At 50.1% G+C, this 21,211-nt stretch overlaps 1 protein-coding gene across 1 annotated transcript in view; it reads left to right on the forward strand.

The window, feature by feature from the left end:
* Window positions 1-366: 366 nt before the first annotated feature.
* The window catches only part of LOC141164186 (hepatitis A virus cellular receptor 1 homolog), a 71,096-nt gene continuing 50,251 nt past the window's right edge, over window positions 367-21,211 (forward strand). Inside the window, exon 1 of the mRNA XM_073649321.1 lies at window positions 367-464. Within this exon, the coding sequence (XP_073505422.1) occupies window positions 413-464 (52 nt within the window). The 5' untranslated portion in view covers window positions 367-412. The remainder of the gene's footprint in view (window positions 465-21,211) is intronic.

The raw sequence follows: 21,211 nt of genomic DNA on the forward strand, positions 1-21,211 counted from the left end.
GCTGCATTGTAGCCTTTAACAAACTTTATTCGGCACCGAAGCCTAACAGTAAAATGGACGTTCGGATAAAGTCTGTCTTCAGAGTTTGGCACTGGACGCCAAGTGCCCGTAACGGAACCTGAACTTTACATTTTGGGTTCGCTCATTTCTAGCCCCAAGCTTTCACCCACCAGTGTCAGCATTTTTATTTTTATTATAGCCTCTCTCTATACTATGAGTGACTTTATATTGGAGTATATTTTTTCATTTTTTTTTTAGATTCAGATGCCCATCTTTGGATATAAAAAAATGAGATTATGTGCAATAGAGAACCAATGTCTGTGCTGTGGTTGTTGCTTCCCCTTCTTATCTGCTCATCTTATCTTCCTATGTCTGGGAACTCTATACAGCACTGGCACTGGGCACACGGAACATGTCCTGTCTGAATATTCTCAACATATTGGTTCTTTTTCTCAGTTTTTCAGGTGAGTTTATAAGTAAATAGATAGATAGGATAGATAGAAAACTATCTGCCCTTTTTATTTGCTGACTTTTAGCCCGGGAGTGGCATGTCTGACAATATTAGTTATAGGGTCCTATCAAATAAAGGTTGCTTTGTGGTGGTTGGTGGGCTCTCACAAATTGACCAATTTGTGAGCAAAGTACTTTCATTTGATAAGTATTATATACTGTATAACAGTAATGCTAACTTACTCTGGCTTATTTCTTTGGTTTTGATGTAGTTTCTTGAACTTTGAACAAACAGGAGCATAGTTCCCCCTTTATGAGCTTGGTATTTTATCTATATAGTTTCCCATGGGTAGGTGTCTGAACAGTCGGGCTCTTGTCCATTAGTAAACCAGAAATCCTGCTTGGTACACCATGCTTAGGCTGTGCTGTCTGATTTCTCATAAACATCTACATATATAATCATCTTATCCCGTCTGTCTGTCTGTCTGTCTATCTGTCTGTCAGTCTTTCTGTCTGTCTGTCCAGGAAATCTCGCGTCGCTCATTGGTCCGGCAGCGGCCAATCAGCGCCGCGGGATTTCTGAAAAAAGATGGCAGCCGTTAGCTGCTCATCTGCGGGACGGAGCTCAGCGGAGATGCAGCCGGGAGATGACCGGCGCGAGGCGCTCATCTCCCGGCCGGTAACAGCAGAAGGACCTCGACCGCCGGACCCATCTGCGGGACGGAGATGCAGCCGGGAGATGAGCGGAGCGAGGCGCTCATCTCCCGGCCGGTAGCAGCGGAAGGACCGCCGGCGTCGCTGACCTCCATGCGGAAGGCAGGACCGGGGAGCGGCGCTGCGGGTCGGGATACTTCTGCTGTGAGCGCCCGCTCATGTCCCGGTTTCTCGCAGCGGAAGTACCCGCACAGGCAGCGCCACTCCCCGGTCCTCACAAAGACGATTCGATGATTGGTCGCGGTCTTTGGACCCGACCAATCACTGATCTTGGCGCAAAAGTTAAGCACCGCTGTGCTGATTGGTCGTGGACGCTGCCCGCAACCAATCACCGATTTGGGCGCCACATTTAAATATCGGCCGCGACCAATCAACACAGCGGTGTTTAAATCGGGAGCCAAGATCGGTGATTGGTCGCGGCCAATATTTAAATTTGGTGCCCAAAGCGGTGATTGGTCGCGGGTAGCGTCCGCGACCAATCAGCACAGTGGTGTTTAACTTTGGCGGCAAGATCAGTGATTGGTCGCGGGCCAAGACCGCGACCAATCACCGATTTGTGCGGCACATTTAAATAGCGGGCGCGACCAATTGGATGTCAGCGCCGCTCCCCGGTCCTCCCTTCACACCCTAGCCGCATGGATGTCAGCGGCGCTGCCTGTGCGGATACTTCTGCTGCGAGAACCAGGGACATGAGCGGGCGCTCGCAGCAGAAGTATCCCGACCCACAGCGCCGCTCCCCGGTCCTCCCTTCACACCCTAGCCGCTGATGTCCCCACAGTATCCGCATGGTGTTACAAAGGTCCGGACATTTGTGTTAAAAATCGCTGATTGGTCGCTGGCGCTGCCAGCGACCAATCACCGATTTGGGAGCCAAATTTAAATATCGGCCGCGACCAATCAGCACAGCGGTGTTTAAATCTGGAGCCAAGATCGGTGATTGGTCGCGGTCGATATTTAAATTTGGCGCCCAAATCGGTGATTGGTCGCGGGCAGCGTCCGCGACCAATCAGCACAGTAGTGTTTTACTTTGGCCGTAAGATCAGTGATTGGTCGCGGGCCAAGACCGCGACCAATCACCGATTTGTGCGGCACATTTAAATAGCGGCCGCGACCAATTGGATGTCAGCGCCGCTCCCCGGTCCTCCCTTCACACCCTAGCCGCATGGATGTCAGCGGCGCTGCCTGTGCGGATACTTCTGCTGCGAGAACCAGGAACAGGAGCGGGCGCTCGCAGCAGAAGTATCCCGACCCGCAGCGCCGCTCCCCAGTCCTCCCTTCACACCCTAGCCACTGATGTCTCCAAAGTATCCGCATGGTGTTACAAAGGTCTGGACATTTGTGTTAAAAATCGCTGATTGGTCGCAGGCGCTGCCCGCGACCAATCACCGATTTGGGTGCCAAATTTAAATATCGGCCACGACCAATCACCGATCTTGGCTCCACATTTAAACACCGCTGTACTGATTGGTCACGGACGCTATTTAAATGTGGCGCCAAAATCGGTGATTAGTCGCTCCCAGCGTCGGCGACCAATCAGCACAGCGGTGTTTAAATGTGGAGCCAAGATCGGTGATTGGTCGCGGCCGATATTTAAATGTGGCGCCCAAATCAGTGATTGGTCACGGGCAGCGCCAGCGACCAATCAGCGATTTTTAACACAAATGTCCGGACCTTAGTAACACCATGCGGATACTGTGGGGAGATCAGCGGCTAGGGTGTGAAGGGAGGACCGGGGAGCGGCGCTGCGGGTCGGGATACTTCTGCTGCGAGCGCCCACTCATGTCCCGGCTTCTCGCAGCGGAAGTAGCCGCACAGGCAGCGGCGCTCCCCGGTCCTCACTAATACGATTCCGCTCCCCGCTCCTCACCAATATGATTCGCTGATTGGTCGCGCTCTCCGCACGCGACCAATCAGTGATCTTGGCGCTAAAGCTAAACACCGCTCTGCTGATTGGTCGCGGCCGCTGCCCGCGACCAATCACCGATTTGGGCGCCACATTTAAATAGCGGCCGCGACCAATCACCGATCTTGCCGCCACATTTAAACACTGCTGTGCTAATTGGTCGCGGACGCCAGCCGCGACCAATCAGCGAGCTTGGCGCCAAATTTAAACAACGCTCTGCTGATTGGTCGCGGATGCCAGACGCGTCCAATCAGCGAGATTGGCGCCAAATTTAACCAACGCTCTGCTGATTGGTCGCGGACTCCAGCCGCGACCAATCAGCGAGATTGGCGCCATATTTAAGCAACGCTCTACCGATTGATCGCGATCGCTGGCCGAGATCAATCAGCAGTATTGGCACAGAATTTAAACACTGCTCTGCTGATTGGTCGCGGTTGTCAGCCGTGACCAATCAGCGAGATTGGCGCCAAATTTAAACACCGCTCTGCTGATTGGTCGAGGCCGTCAGCCGCGACCAATTAGCGAGATTGGCGCCAAATTTAAACAACGCTCTGCTGATTGGTTGAGGCCGCCGACCGTGATCAATCAGCGATTTTGGCGCCAAATTTAAACACCTCTCTGCTGATTGGTCACGGACGGCGACCAATCAGCGATTTTGGCGCCAAATTTAAACCCCGCTCTGCATCGCTCTGCTGATTGGTCGCGGTCGCCGGCCGCGACCAATCAGCAGTATTGTCACCAAATTTAAACACCTCTTTACTGATTGGTCGCAGTCGCGACTAATCAGCGATTTTGGTGCCAAATTTAAACACGCTCTCCAGTCCTCACTAACACGGTTCGCTGATTGGTCGCGGCCGCCGCCCGGTCGGCCGCATACCTATTCTAGAATACCCGATGCGTTAGAATCAGGCCACCATCTAGTCTACTATATAATTGTCTTATCCCGTCTGTCTGTCTGTCTGTCAGTCTGTCTGTCTGTCTGTCTTTCTGTCTGTCTGTCTGTCCTGGAAATCCCGCGTCGCTCATTGGTCCGGCAGCGGCCAATCAGCGCCGCGGGATTTCTGAAAAAAGATGACGGCCGTTAGCAGCTCATCTGCGGGACGGAGATGCAGCCGGGAGATGACCCACGCGAGCTGCTCATCTCCCGGCCGGTAGCAGCGGAAGGACTGCCGGCGTCGCTGACCTCCATGCGGAAGGGAGGACCGGGGAGCGGCGCTGCGGGTCGGGATACTTCTGCTGCGAGCGCCCGCTCATGTCCCGGGTTCTCGCAGCGGAAGTACCCGCACAGGCAGCGCCGCTGACATCCATACGGAAGGGAGGACCGGGGAGCGGCGCTGACATCCATGTGGCTAGGGTGTTAAGGGAGGACGGGGGAGCGGCGCTGACATCCAATTGGTCGCGGCCGCTATTTAAATGTGCCGCACAAATCGGTGATTGGTTGCGGTCTTGGCCCGCGACAAATCACTCATCTTGCCGCAAAATTTAAACACTACTGTGCTGATTGGTCGTGGACGCTGCCCGCGACCAATCACCGATTTCGGCGCCACATTTAAATATCGTCCGCGACCAATCACTGATCTTGGCTACACATTTAAACATCGCTGTGCTGATTGGTCACCGACGCTGGGTGCGACCAATCACCGATTTTGGCGACATATTTAAATAGCGTCCGCGACCAATCAGCACAGCGATCAAGATCCGTGATTGGTCGCGGCCGATATATAAATGTTGCGCCCAAATCGGTGATTGGTCGCGCCCTGCGTCGGCGACCAATCAGCACAGCGGTGTTTAAATGTGGCGCCAAGATCGGTGATTGGTCGCGGCCAGTGCCAGCGACCAATTAGCGATTTTTAACACAAATGTCCGGACCTTTGTAACACCATACGGATACTGTGGGGACATCAGCGGCTAGAGTGTCAAGGGAGGACCGGGGAGCGGCGCTGCCGGTCGGGATACTTCTGCTGCGAGCGCCCGCTCATGGCCCGGTTTCTCGCAGCGGAAGTACCCGCACAGGCAGCGCCGCTGACATCCATGCGGAAGGGAGGAGCGGCGCTGACATTCATGCGGCTAGGGTGTGAAGGGAGGACCGGGGAGCGGTGCTGACATCCAATTGGTCGCGGCCGCTATTTAAAAGTGCCGCACAAATCGGTGATTGGTCGCGGTCTTGGCCTGCGACCAATCACCGATTTGGGCACCACATTTAAATATCGTCCGCGACCAATCACCGATCTTGGCTACACATTTAAACACCGCTGTGCTGATTGGTCGCCGACGCTGGGCGCGACCAATCAACGATTTTGGCGCCACATTTAAATAGCGTCCGCGACCAATCAGCACAGCGATGTTTGAATGTGGAGCCAAGATCCGTGATTGGTCGCGGCCGATATTTAAATGTTGCGCCCAAATCGGGGATTGGTCACGCCCTGCGTCGGCGACCAATCAGCACAGCGGTGTTTAAATGTGGCGCTAAGATCGGTGATTGGTTGCGGCCAGCGCCAGTGACTAATCAGCGATTTTTAACACAAATGTCCGGACCTTTGTAACACCATGCGGATACTGTGGGGACATCAGCGGCTAGGGTGTCAAGGGAGGAACGGGGAGCGGCGCTGCGGGTCGGGATACTTCTGCTGCGAGCGCCCGCTCATGTCCCGGGTTCTCGCAGCGGAAGTATCCGCACAGGCAGCGCCGCTGACATCCATGCGGCTAGGGTGTGAAGGGAGGACCGGGTAGCGGGGCTGACATCCATGCGGCTAGGGTGTGAAGGGAGGACCGGGGAGCGGCGCTGACATCCAATTGGTCATGGACGCTATTTAAAAGTGCCGCACAAATCGGTGATTGGTCGTGGTCTTGGCCCGCGTCCAATCACTGATCTTGCCGCAAAAGGTAAAAACTACTGTGCTGATTGGTCACGGACGCTGCCCGCGACCAATCACCGATTTGGGCGCCACATTTAAATATCGGCCGCGACCAATCACCGATCTTGGCTCCACATTTAAACACCGCTGTGCTGATTGGTCGCGGACACTATTTAAATGTGGCGCCAAAATTGGTGATGGGTCGCGAACACCGTCGGCGACCAATCAGCACAGCGGTGTTTAAATGTGGAGCCAAGATCGGTGATTGGTCGCGGCCGATATTTAAATGTGGCGCCCAAATCGGTAATTGGTCGCGGGCAGCGCCAGCGACCAATCAGCGATTTTTAACAAAAATGTCCGGACCTTTGTAACACCATGCGGATACTGTGGGGATATCAGCGGCTAGGGTGTCAAGGGAGGACCGGGGAGCGGCGCTGCAGGTCCAGATATTTCTGCTGCGAGCGCCCGCTCATGTCCCGGGTTCTCGGAGCGGAAGTAGCGGCACAGGCAGCGCCGCTGACATCCATGCGGAAGGGAGGACTGGGGAGCGGCGCTGACATCCATGCGGCTAGGGTGTGAAGGGAGGACCGGGGAGTGGCGCTGCGGGTCCGGATACTTCTGCTGCGAGCAGTCGCTCATGTTCCGGCTTCTCGGAGCGGAAGTAGCCGCACCAATACGATACGCTGATTGGTCGCGCCCTCCTGATGCGACCAATCAGAGATTTTAACGCTGAATTCAAACACACTGTCCGCTGCTTAGTAACACGGCGCGCAAGATTTTAAACCCGCTTCTCTGATTCGTCTCGGACGCCGCCCGCGACCAATCACAGATTTTCGCGCCAAATTTAAACACGCTCTCCGGCCAATTACCGCAACATTTCAAATATCTACGCCACCTTCGGGAGATAGCACGGCTAACTCCACCCATGTGGTCATGTGACTCACAAATGCTCATAACGTATTGAGCAGGTTTTCTCAGTCACACTGTGCGAGGGACTTCTGTCACACTGTGCGAGGGACTTCTGTCACACTGTGCGAGGGACTTCACTCACACTGTGCGAGGGACTTTTGTCAGGTTTACTGAACACGTTCTGCCAGTGACAGCACGCTGAAGAGATACTTCTTTACGTTTCCTGTTTTATAATGGGTCGTAAGCGAAAATACGCCACGGAGGAAGACCGAAAAGCACCAGAAGCAGCAAGACAACGACAACGTCGAGAGCAACAGACAGCACAACATACTGCTGCCAGACAAGCCCAGGATGCGGAATCTCACCAAAAACGCCGGGAACAGGAGACACCGCAACAAACTGCCGCAAGACAAGCCCAGGATGCGGAAGCTCAACAAAAACACCGGGAACAGGAGACACCGCAACACACTGCCAGCAGACAAGCCCAGGATGCCGAATCTCACCAAAAACGCGGGGAACAGGAGACACCGCAACACACTGCCGCCAGACAAGCCCAGAATGCCGAATCTCACCAAAAAGCCCGGGAACAGGAGACACTGCAACACACTGCCGCAAGACAAGCCCAGTATGCGGAAGCTGAAAAAACGCCGGGAACAGGAGACACCGAAACACACTGCCACCAGACAAGCCCAGGAAGCGGAAGCTCACCAAAAATTCCGGGGACAGGAGACACCGCAACACACTGCCGCCAGACAAGCCCAGGATGCGGGATCTCACCAAAAACGCCGGAAACTGGAGACACCACAACACACTGCCGCCAGATAAGCCCACGATACAGAATCTCAACAAAAACGCCGGGAACAGGAGACACTGCAACACACTGCCGTCAGACAAGCCAAGGATGCAGAATATCGCAAGAAACGACGGGAGCAGGACACACAACACACTGCCGCCAGACAAGCCCAGGATGCGGAATCTCACCAAAAACGCCGGGAACAGGAGACACCACAACACACTGCCAGCAGACAAGCCCAGGATGCGGAAGCTCACAGAAAAATTCGGAAGCAGGAGACAACACCACACACTGCCGCCAGACAAGCACAGGATGCAGAATCTCACAGAAAACATCGGGAACAGGAGACACCACAACACACTGTCGCCAGACAAGCCTAGGATGCCGAATGTCACAGACAAAAACGGGAACAAGAGACACCACAACACACTGCCGCCAGACAAGCCCAGGATGCGGAATCTCAACAAAAACGCCGGGAACAAGAGACACCACAACACACTGTCGCCAGACAAGCCCAGGATGAGGAATCTCACAGACAACGTCGGAAACAGGAGACACCACAAGACACTGCCGCCAGACAAGCACAGGATGCGGAATCTCACAGACAATGTCAGGAACGGGAAACACCGCAACACACTGCGGCTAGACAGGAACACGATGCGGAATCCCATAGACAATGTCGTCTGAATGAATCTCCAGAATCCAGGACAAACCGAGAACAACACGATCGACAAATTTATCAAAAATGAATGCTCTACCAACTAAGGCAAACCCAGCAGAACATTCAACAACTTGCACGTTACGTAACAGACAATGAAACTATCATTATTCAACACTACTGTGGGAAGATGAATGTAGTTTGTTCCAAATGCGAATCTATGAATTTTATCGAGGAAAAACCATCTGACAATCAGTTTACTCAATGCTGCCAAAAAGGAAAAGTGATGCTACCAAGATGTCACTACTCAGATCTGTTTCAGCAGTTGATGAAAGGAACGCATGAACACAGTAGAAATTTTATGGAAAATATCAGAAGTATCAACAGTTCTCATGCGTTTGCTTCATTTGGTGCCAACATTGCACCGCCCCCTGGATTCGGACCGTATTGTTTTAAAATTCATGGTCAGATCTACCACCACACTGGAACACTTCACCCAGAACTAGGACAACCACCAACATTTGCACAATTATACATCTTTGATCCAAATGAGGCTACATAACAAAGGATGAACCGAAAAGAAAATGAAAAGTGTAATGCCGAACTGATGAACCTAATTGCCGTACATTTACAAACAATCAGCCCATTTGCTGCCGCATATCGCATGCTAAAAGACGTTGAAGCTGAGGAGTAACAGAGAGCTATACAAAATGGGATGGAAATGCCTTCTATTATCATGGCCATTAAACAAGAACGTCAACAAGATCCCCGATGTTACAACAAACCACGTGTAAGTGAGGTCGCAGTTGTTTTTCAAAACGATGATGGAGAGCCTCCTTTTCAAAGAGATATATTAGTCCATCTTAAGCCAGACAAAAACAACACTTTCGTTCCTAAAACACAACGGATTAGCATTTTGCACAGCAACCTTGATGCTCTTCTGTATCCGCTATTCTTTCCAAGCGGTGATCAAGGGTGGCATGAAAACCTACACTAGCAAGGAACTTCAAGAAGAATTACACAACTACAGTACTACAGTTTTCTTCTGTCTGTGCGAAATTACTTCAATCCTATTTTAAACGGTGGGAAACTGACACAACAGTTCTTAGTAGACGCATAGGTTAAAATTGAAGCAAATCGGCTCAATTTCATACGAAGGAACCAAAAACAACTTAAAGTTGAAGACTACTGCGTTCTTCAAGAACATTTGCAAAAACAATCCATTCAAAAAGGAATTCCAATTGGAAAAACAGTAATTCTCCCATCGTCCTTTGAAGGTAGCCCCCGCAACATGCAACAGCGTTATCAAGATGCAATGGCAATAGTAACAAAGTATGGAAGACCTGACATTTTTTTAACAATGACCTGTAATCCTAAATGGCCGGAAATTACAGAAAATCTACAACCCTGGCAGCAAGTTGAACACAGGCCGGACTTAGTTGCATGCGTATTTCGACTAAAACTCAGCAGCCTTTTTAAAGACATCACAAAAGGCCTTTTTGGAACAGTCGTAGCAATGGTACACGTCATAGAGTTTCAGAAACGAGGTCTCCCACATGCGCATATACTAATTATTTTAGACGCGGATTCCAAGTTTCGCACGGAGGACGAAATTGACAACATAGTGTGGGCTGAAATTCCTAACCAAGAAAAGTATCCTGTATTGTATAATATTGTAATCTGTAATATGGCTCATGGCCCATGCGGTGTAGCAAATCCAAAAAGTCCATGCATGGAAAACGGAAAGTGTACAAAAGGGTTTCCAAAGCAGTTGAAACAGCACACTGTTAAAGATTTGGACGGCTACCCATCCTACCGGAGACAACTGATTGATAACATTGTACACAACAAAAAGATTATAAATAACTCATGGATAGTTCCATACAACCCGTACTTATTAAAACGCTACAACTGTCACATCAACGTGGAAATCTGCGCTTCAATAAAAAGTGTTAAATATCTTTTCAAGTACATCTACAAGGGGCATGACAAAGCTAACGTCGAAATACAACATAAAACAGTCAATCACGATGAATCACCACGGTTTGTTGACTCAAGATATGTCAGTGCTCCTGAAGCTGCTTGGAGAATATTTGCATTTCCAATGCATTCACAGTCCCATGCCATTATACGTTTAGCTACTCATTTACCAAATCAACAGCAGCTTTATTTCTTTGAAAATGCTCAAGTAGAAGATGTCGCCAAAAATTTAAGCACAACGTCAACATTAATGGAATGGTTTTTGCTGAACCAACGTGACGAAAACGCAAGGCAGTATTTGTATCGAGAGATTCCAGAGCATTACGTTTGGAATAAAACTTGGAAGCCAAGACAACGAGGACTTAGCAGAATAATTGGATGCATGTATACTGTTAGTGTCAAGGATCAAGAAAGATATTGCCTTCGGCTGTTACTACTGCATGTCAAAGGAGCTAGAAGTTACGAAGATTTGAAAACAGTTAATGGAGTATTGCACGATACAGTTAAAGCTGCAGCTTTGGCTTTAGGACTTGTATTGGATGATACTATGTGGACACTTACTTTAGAAGACTCAGTTACCCTACATATGCCTAAGAAACTTTGTGAATTGTTTGCCTACATTTGTGTCTTTGGACTGCCTACAAATCCGGCTCAACTTTGGACAAATTTCAAAGAACATATAATTGAAGATTACTGCTTACGTCTTCACAACAAAAGTGGAAATTGTCACAATTGCGAATCTTATGCCATGCAAGATGTCCAAAATATCCTACTACTGCATGGAAAAACGTTTTCAGACTTTAATTTGCCACAGCCTGCAAGTCAAGTTGCACAAATTCAAGAGTATGACGAAGCTTATGAATTATTGTTGGCAACAGAGAAGAAAAACTCCTTAAATAAAGAACAACGGATTGCATATGACACTATTGTGAGAGCTGTAGAAAACCAAGTTGATCCAACGGCGAAATGTTTCTTTATTGACGGTCCTGGAGGCAGTGGTAAAACATACCTCTATGAAGTTTTAATGCATCACGTTAGAGGGTTAGGAAAAGTCGTATTGCCATCGGCTACAACAGGTATTGCAGCAAACCTTTTAAGAGGAGGTCGCACTATGCATTCACTCTTTGGGATACCAGTTCCGGTCAATGAAATCTCCGTTTCCAGAATGAAACAAGACACATTTGCAGGAAAACAGTTGAACAGTGCAAATCTTTTGATACTTGATGAGTGCACCATGGCGCCCAAATATGCTTTGAGCTTAATTCACAGACTTCTGCGTGAAGTTATGACTACAAATATTGCTGAAAAAAATGAAATTCCTTTTGGAGGTAAAGTGTTTGTCCTTGGCGGAGATTTTAGGCAATGCCTTCCAGTTGGACCAAATGGAACAAGAAGAAATATTATCGAGTCAACCTTAAAAATGTCAGACCTTTGGAAAGAGTTTAATAAACTACAACTAATTAACAACATGCGATCTTCTGACCCAGAGTACAGCAACTGACTTCTTAAACTTGGTAATGGTGAACTTAGCAATGAATATAACCTTGGAGAAGACATTATTGAAATACCAGAAGACATGTTGTGCACTGACTGCATCGTAAGTGATGTTTTTGGACAACGCGTTGAAATAGATGTGAACGACCAAAGCAGTGTTGAGAGGGCCTCTTCCTATGCAATTCTCTGTCCCAAGAACGATGACGTAGCTCTACTAAATTCCCGTGTAATGGATAGAATGCCTGGAGAGTATAAATTGTACAAAAGTGATGATTCGGTGGATGTAGACAATGTAGATGAGCGAGAGCATTATCCAGTTGAATTTTTAAATAGTGTTACGCCATCAGGAATGTCATCCCACAGACTACAACTTAAAGTTGGAGCAATCGTCATGTTGCTGCGGAATCTAAATACAAGAAATGGTCTATGTAATAGAACTCGCCTTATTGTTACTGGACTCCATTCCCACATAATTCAATCAAGAGTGATCACTGGATCTGCAAAAGGAGACGAAGTGTTCATTCCATGCATTGATTTATGTCCTTCAGACACCGGTCTTCCATTTAGGCTTCGACGTCGACAGTTTCCAGTAAAACCAGCATTTGCCATGACAATAAACAAGTCAAAAGGTCAAACTCTACACCGTGTTGGCATATATTTACCGGAGCCCGTTTTTGGTCATGGACAACTCTATGTTGCATTTTCAAGAGTTAAAATGAGATCCAATGTCAAGGTGCAAGTTTTGGATACCCATTTACAAGGAAAGTTGCTTACAGATAGTCCAAAAGTATTCACCAAAAATGTTGTGTACAAAAATATTTTAGGTTGATATTGTTAAGAAATATATTCTAGGGTCGTACTTCTTTTGTCCGATGATTTATTGTAAAATATTGTTACATATTCATGGAATAGTTTATATATTTTGATCATCTGTTTAATAATTTTGTTCAGTTGTATTAAGTTCTATAACCAATAATAGTTAATAAAGTATTATTCTGTGTATTCAGTGTATTATTGTTAAATCTTCATAGCGACATCTGCAGCATGTGCTACTAAAGTGAATGCAGATTTGTACCTCTCCACGCACTTAGTCCCGGCGTGGAAAGCAGCGAATCTACAGACAGCAGCTAATCACAGCAGTATCTGAGAGCGCGTGCTGTGCCTCACATCCTGCGAGGAGCTGCTGAAAACAGGACAGACAGCGCCGGAGCAGAGAAAGGAAACAAGGGGAGGATTAGGGTTTAGTTTTTTAACTGTGCTGTGGGGATGGGGGAATGAGTTGGCTTTTGCCGGGGGAATTACGTGCTGGCTGTGCGTCGTCAGCGATGTTGTCACAAGCAGGATTGACGACATGACGTAATTACAAAATTCATTAGGGACCCCGGGGGGATACATTGGGGGTTTAATTTAAAGTAGTGCACAACCCATTTAAACACTGCTTCGCTGATTAGTCGCGCCTGGTCGGCCGCATACATCTACTATATAATTGTCTTATCCCGTCTGTCTGTCTATCTGTCTGTCTGTCTGTCTGTCTGTCTGTCCTGGAAATCCTGCGTCGCTCATTGGTCCGGCAGCGGCCAATCAGCGACGCGGGATTTCAGGAAAAAGATGGCGGCCGGTAGCGGCTCATCTGTGGGACGGAGATGCAGCTGGGAGATGACCGGCGCGAGGCGCTCATCTCCCGGCTTCTCGCAGCAGAAGGAACCGCACAGGCAGCACCGCTCCCCGATCCTCGCTAATACGGAGCCGCACAAGCAGCGCCGCTCCCGGGCCCACACTAATACGATGCAGATTGGTCGCGGTGGCCGGCTGCGACCAATCAGCGAGATGGGCGGCAAATTTAAACGCCGCTCTGCTGATTGGTCGCGGTGGCCGGCCGTGACCAATCAGCGAGATGGGCGGCAAATTTAAACGCCGCTCTGCTGATTGGTCGCAGCCGGCCACCGCGACCAATCAGCGAGATGGCCGGCAAATTTAAACGCCGCTCTGCTGATTGGTCACGGTGGCCGGCCGCGACCAATCAGCGAGATGGGTGGCAAATTTAAACGCCGCTCAGCTGATTGGTCGCGGCCGGCCACCGCGACCAATCAGCGATATCGGCGGCAAATTTAAACGCCGCTCTGCTCATTGGTCGCGGTGGCCGACCGCGATCAATCAGTGAGATGGGCGGCAAATTTAAATGCCGCTCTGCTCATTGGTTGCGGTGGCCGGCCGCGACCAATCAGCGAGATGGGTGGCAAATTTAAATGCCACTCAGCTGATTGGTCGCGGCCGGCCACCGCGACCAATCAGCGATATCGGCGGCAAATTTAAACGCCGCTCTGCTGATTGGTCGCGGTGGCCGACCGCGACCAATCAGCGAGATGGGCGGCAAATTTACACGCCGCTCTGCTCATTGGTCGCGGTGGCCGGCCGCGACCAATCAGCGAGATGGGCGGCAAATTTAAACGCCGCTCTGCTGATTGGTCGCAGCCGGCCACCGCGACCAATTAGCGGGATGGCCGGCAAATTTAAACGCCGCTCTGCTGATTGGTCGCGGTGGCCGGCCGCGACCAATCAGCGAGATGGCCGGCAAATTTAAACGCCGCTCTGCTGATTGGTCGCGGCCGGCCACCGCGACCAATCAGCGATATCGGTGGCAAATTTAAACGCCGCTCTGCTGATTGGTCGCGGTGGCCGACCGCGACCAATCAGCGAGATGGGCGGCAAATTTAAACGCCGCTCTGCTCATTGGTCGCGCTGGCCGGCCGCGACCAATCAGCGAGATGGTCGGCAAATTTAAACGCAGCTCTACTCATTGGTCGCGGTGGCCGGCCGCGACCAATCAGTGAGATGGGCGGCAAATCTAAACGCCGCTCTGCTGATTGGTCGCGGCTGCCGACCGACCGCAACCAATCAGCGAGATTGGCGCCAAATGTAAGCACTGCTGTGCTGATTGGTCGCGGCCGCCAGCCACGACCAATCAGCGAGATTGGCGCCAAACTTAAACAATGCTCTGCTGATTGGTCCCGGCCGCCGGCGACCGCTACCAATCACCGAGATTGGCGCCAAATTTAAACAACACTCTGCTGATTGGTCGCTGATGCCAGACGCGACAAATCAGCGAGATTGGCGCCAAATTTAAACAACGCTCTGCTGATTGGTCGCGGACGGCAGACGCGACCAATCAGCGAGATTGGCGCCAAATTTAATCAATGCTCTGCTGATTGGTCGCGGCTGCCAAATTTAAACCCTGCTCTGCTGATTGGTTGCGGTGGCCGGCCGCGACCAATCAGCGATTTTGGTGCCAATTTGAAACACCGCTCTGCTGATTGGTCGCGGTTGCCGGCCGCGACCAATAAGCAGTATTGGCGCCAAATTTAAACCTCGCTCTGCTGATTAGTCTCAACCACCGGCCGTGACCAATCAGCGATATTGGCGCCAAATTTAAACACTGCTTCGCTGACTCGTCGTGGTGGCCGGCCGCGACCAATCAGTGATATTGGCGCCATATTTAAACACAGCTCTGCTCATTGGTCGCGGTTACCGGTCACGAATAAAAAGCATTATTGGCGACAAATTTAAACACCGCTCTGCTGATTAGTCGCGGCCGTGATCAATCACCATTATTGGCGCCAAATTAAAATAACGCTCTGCTGATTGGTCGCGACCGCCGGCCGCAACCAATCAGCATTATTGCCACCAAATTTAAACACCGCTCTGCTGATTGGTCGCGTTCGCTGGCCGCGAACAATCAGAATTATTGGCGCCAAATTTAAACCCCTCTCTGCTGATTAGTCGCGACCGCCGGCCGTGACCAATCTACGATATAGGTGCCAAATTTTAACACCGCTTTGCTAATTGGTCGCGGTTGCCGGCCTCGACCAATCAGCGATTTTGACGCCAAATTTAAATACCGCTCTGCTGATTGCGCCCGGTCGGCCGCATACCAATTCTAGAATACCCGATGCGTTAGAATCGGGCCACCATCTAGTCTATATATATAATCGTCTTATCCCGTCTGTCTGTCTGTCTGTCTGTCCAGGAAATCCCGCGTCGCTCATTGGTCCGCCAGCGGCCAATCAGCTCCACGGGATTTCTGAAAAAAGATGGCGGCCGTTAGCGGCTCATTTGCGGGACGGAGCTCAGCGGCGATGCAGCCGGGAGATGAGCGCCGCGAGGCGCTCATCTCCCGGCCGGCAACAGCAGAAGGAACCCGACCGTCGGACCCATCTGCGGGACGGAGATGCAGCCGGGAGATGAGCGGCGCGAGGCGCTCATCTCTCGGCCGGTAGCAGCGGATGGACCGCCGGCGCCGCTGACCTCCATGCGGAAGGGAGGACCGGGGAGCGGCGCTGCGGGTCGGGATACTTCTGCTGCGAGCAGTCGCTCATGTCCCGGGTTCTCGCAGCGGAAGTAGCCGCACAGGCAGCGCCGCTCCCCGGTCCTCACCAAGACGATTCGGTGATTGGTCGCGGTCTTCGGACCTGACCAATCACTGATCTTACCGCAAAAATTAAGCACCGCTGTGCTGATTGGTCGCGGACGCTGCCCGCGACCAATCACCGATTTGGCCACCAAATTTAAATATCGGCCGCGACCAATCAGCACAGCGGTGTTTAAATGTGGAGCCAAGATCGGTGATTGGTCGCGGCTGATATTTAAATTTGGCGCCCAAATCGGTGATTGGTCGCGGTCAGCGTCCGCGACCAATCAGCACAATAGTGTTTAACTTTGGCGCCAAAATCAGTGATTGGTCGCGGGCCAAGACAGCGACTAATCAACGATTTGTGCGGCATATTTAAATAGCGGCCGCGACCAATTGGATGTCAGCGCCGCTGCCTATGGGGGTACTTCCGCTCCGAGAACCCGAGACATGAGCGGTCGCTCACAGCAGAAGTATACGGACCCGCAGCGCCGCTCCCCATTCCTCCCTTCACACCCTAGCCGCTGATGTCCCCACAGTATCCGCATGGTGTTACAAAGGTCCGGAAATTTGTGTTAAAAATCGCTGATTGGTCGCTGGCGCTCCCCGCAACCAATCACCGATTTGGGCGCCAAATTTTAATATCGGCCGCGACCAATCACCGATCTTGGCTCCACATTTAAACTCCGCTGTGCTGATTGGTCGCGGCCGATATTTAAATTTGGCGGCCAAATCGGTGATTGGTCGCGGGCAGCGCCCGCGACCAATCAACGATTTTTAACACAAATGTCCAGACCTTTGTAACACCATGCAGATACTGTGGGGACATCAGCGGCTAGGGTGTGAAGGGAGGACCGGGGAGCGGCGCTGCGGGTCGGGATACTTCTGCTCCGAGCGCCAGCTCATGTCCCGGGTTCTCGCAGTGGAAGTATCCGCACAGGCAGCGCCGCTGACATCCATGCGGCTAGGGTGTGAAGGGAGGACCGGGGAGCGGCGCTGACATCCAATTGGTCGCGGCCGCTATTTAAAAGTGCCGCACAAATCGGTGATTGGTCGCTGTCTTGGTACGCGACCAATCACGGATCTTGCCGCAAAAGTTAAACACTACGGTGCTGATTGGTCGCGGACGCTGCCCGCGACCAATCACCGATTTGGGCGCCACATTCAAATATCGGCCGCGACCAATCACCGATCTTGGCTCCACATTTAAACACCGCTGTGTGGATTGGTCACGGACGCTATTTAAATGTGGCGCCAAAATCGGTGATTGGTCGCGCCCAGCGTCGGCGACCAATCAGCACAGCGGTGATTAAATGTGGAGCCAAGATCGGTGATTGGTCACGGCCGATATTTAAATTTGGCGCCCAAATCGGTGATTGGTCGCGGTCACCGTCCGCGACCAATCAGCACAATAGTGTTTAACTTTGGCGCCAAGATCAGTGATTGGTCGTGGGCCAAGACAGCGACCAATCACCGATTTGTGCGACAGATTTAAATAGCGGCCGCGACCAATTGGATGTCAGCGCCGCTCCCCGGTCCTCCCTTCACACCCTAGCCGCATGGATGTCAGCGGCACTGCCTGTGCGGATACTTCTGCTGCGAGAACCAGGGACATGAGCGGGCGCTCGGAGCAGAAGTATCACGACCAGCAGCGCCGCTCCCCGGTCCTCCCTTCACACCCTAGCCACTGATCTCCCCACAGTATCCGCATGGTGTTACAAAGGTCCGTGTTATGATCTGCTACAAGTACTAAGGAAAGACAGTAGATCTGTCCCTACAATAGAACTAAACTGGATCCCTACGATGAAACGGGGAACCTGATCCTGCGATCAGACCCGCTAAAGTCCTCGGCTAGTCTGTACGAAGACCTATAGATGTAAGGGAGGGATCCCTACAAGAACTAGGGACTGGGATAAAGTTGGTCACCTCCTAGCAGAAATAGTAGCAGTCAAAGACAAACACACTACAAAGAACATAGAGGTCAGAAGACCTAGTAAAACTAACAGAGAACGGTAACAGAGCAACAAGCTAGCTCAAGAGTAGTAAATACAATGAAGTCCAGCAAGGCCAGAAGGGCGGAGCCGGATTAAATAGGCAAAAATGGTCATGTGACCAGCAAACTAGAAAAAACCTAACAGGAGAGTTCTAACAGTACCCCCTCTTCTAAGAGGATCCTCCGGATCCCCTAGGACCGGGCTTATCAGGAAACCTCCTGTGAAACGCTCTGACAAGTCTGGAAGCAGAAACATCATCCGCCCTCACCCATGAGTTATCCTCGGGTCCGAAACCCTTCCAAGCGACGAGATACTGCAAACTCCCTCTATACCGTCTAGAATTTAGGATGCGGGAAATTTCATATTCCCCGTCCTCCACCACCGGAGGAACAGTGGCAGAGGCGTCACCAACCGACACATCAGCTTTTTTCAACAGAGAAACATGAAACACCGGCTTAATCTTCCAGGAGGTAGGAACCTCCAACCTAACAGCAGATTGGTTCACTATCTGAAGCACCTTAAAGGGCCCTACAAACTTGGGACCCAATTTTTTAGAAGGAATCCTCAATCGCAGATTCTTAGAGGACAACCAAACCATGTCACCAATAGCAAACGAAACCTCTTGCCGTTTCCTATCAAAGTACCTCTTAGATTTTTTGTTAGCCTCCTGAAGATTATCACGCACATCCGAACAAACTCTCTCCAAATCACCGGAAAAACTCTCCTCCTCAGGCACAGCCGATACCAATTTCGAGAATGACCCAAAAGACGGATGTCTCCCAGAACAACAAAAAAAAGGCGAACACCCAGCAGAAGAGGATGTATGGTTGTTAAGAGCAAATTCAGCAAGTGGCAGAAACTCAGACCATCCCTCTTGATTGTCTGCCACAAAGCAACGCAAGAACTGCTCAACATCCTGGTTCTTTCTTTCTGTCTGGCCATTAGACTCAGGATGATATCCGGATGAAAACGACAAATGAACTCCCAACCTGTCACAAAAGGCACGCCAAAAACGAGCCACGAACTGAGGTCCCCTATCAGAAACAATGTCAGTAGGAACACCATGGAGTCTGACAATTTACTTGACAAAGGCCTTAGCGAGTGTCTTAGCGCAAGGCAGTTTGATGAAGGGAACCAAGTGACACATCTTGCTAAAACGGTCCACGACCACCCAGATGACCATGAAACCTTCAGAGGGGGGAAGGTCAGTAATAAAGTCCATAGCCAGATGTGTCCAAGGTGCACTAGGAACCTCCAGAGGGCAAAGCAACCCCGCAGTAGGAGCATGCGAAGACTTAGATCTAGCACACACAGTACATTGACGCACCCACTTAATGACTTCCTTTTGCCATCCAGGCCACCAAAAACTGCGACCCACCAGTCTCTTGGTCTCAGAAATTCCTGGATGACCTGCCAACCGAGACTCATGACACTCAACAAACAAATCTCTCCTAAAGGTCCTTGGCACAAACAACCTCCCATGGGGAGTGTTAGATGGGGCATTCTCCTGAGCTTTAAGAATCTCATCCTCCAAAACGGAGTCCAAAGCAGCAATCACAACACCTTCTTGTAAAATGCTCTCCTCCTCCTCCTCAGCACCGACCATGGGAGAAAAGCTGCGAGACAAAGCATCCGCTTTAACATTCTTGGTACCCGGGATGTAAGTAACGGAAAAATTAAACCGCGAGAAAAAAAGTGCCCACCTAGCCTGACGGGCATTAAAGCGTTTGGCAGCATCAAGATAGATCAGATTTTTATGATCAGTGAAAACCTGAATGGGAAATTCAGCACCTTCCAAGAGATGACGCCAGTGTTCAAATGCGAGTTTAATAGCCAGCAATTCCCGATTACCAATATCGTAATTAAGTTCAGTCTCAGAAAAAATTTTTGAAAAAAAAGCACAGGGATGTACTCCATCCTTGCTTTCCTGAGACAACACCGCACCGACCCCCACAGAAGAAGCATCAACCTCAACCAAAAACGGCTTAGTCACATCAGGCTGCATAAGGATGGGAGCAGAGGTGAACCTCTCCTTTAGAAACACAAAAGCTTCAATGGCCTCAGAAGTCCACTGAACCGCATCAGCACCTTTCCTGGTGAGATCGGTCAGCGGTTTGACAATAATAGAAATTTTTTTTATGAATTTTCTGTAATAATTGGTGAAACCCAAACACCTCTGAATCAATTTCAAACCAATAGGCCTAGGCCATTCCTGCACAGCTTGAACTTTAACCGGGTCCATCTCAAAACCTTCACTGGAGATAATGTAACCCAAAAAACAAATTCTCTGTACAACGAACTCACATTTCTCTAGCTTAGCAAAAAGCAAATTGTCCATTAATAACTGTAAAACCTCACGTACGCTCCGCCAATGAGACTCCAGATCAGGCGAATAAATCAAAATGTCATCCAAATACACAACCACATTTTTGCCAATCAAAGGTCTAAGGATGTCATTAATAAGATTCTGAAAAAATGCTGGAGCATTGGTAAGACCAAAAGGCATCACCAGATTCTCAAAATGACCCACAGGAGTGTTAAAAGCAGTCTTCCATTCATCACCCTCCTTCATGCGCAACAAATTGTATGCCCCCCGAAGATCAATTTTAGAGAACCACTTGGCCCCCACTAACTGGTTAAACAAATCAGGAATCAATGGCAGTGGGTAAGGATTGCGTACAGTAATTTTATTAATCTCACGAAAGTCCAGACAAGGACGTAAACCGCCATCTTTTTTTTTAACAAAAAAAAATCCAACAGCCACAGGAGACTTGGAAGGCCTAATGTGACCGACGGCCAAGCTTGTCTGTATGTATTCCTCCAAAGCCTTTCTCTCAGGAATAGTAAGATTAAATAAACGACTTTTAGGAAGAGTTGCTCCAGGGACAAATTCAATGGTACAATCATAGTCTCTATGGGGAGGCAAAATTTGTGACTCCTCCTCAGAAAAAACTCTCCAAAAATCCTGAATAGGTACAGGTAATTCCCCTTTTTCCACCGCAGCAATACGTCCGTTACAACACTTGTCATAACATTTAGGACTCCAGGACTTAATT

Source organism: Phyllobates terribilis, unplaced genomic scaffold, assembly GCF_046119375.1.
Source record: "Phyllobates terribilis strain yellow unplaced genomic scaffold, ASM4611937v1 Scaffold_10__3_contigs__length_209671492, whole genome shotgun sequence".
Classification (NCBI taxonomy): domain Eukaryota; kingdom Metazoa; phylum Chordata; class Amphibia; order Anura; family Dendrobatidae; genus Phyllobates; species Phyllobates terribilis.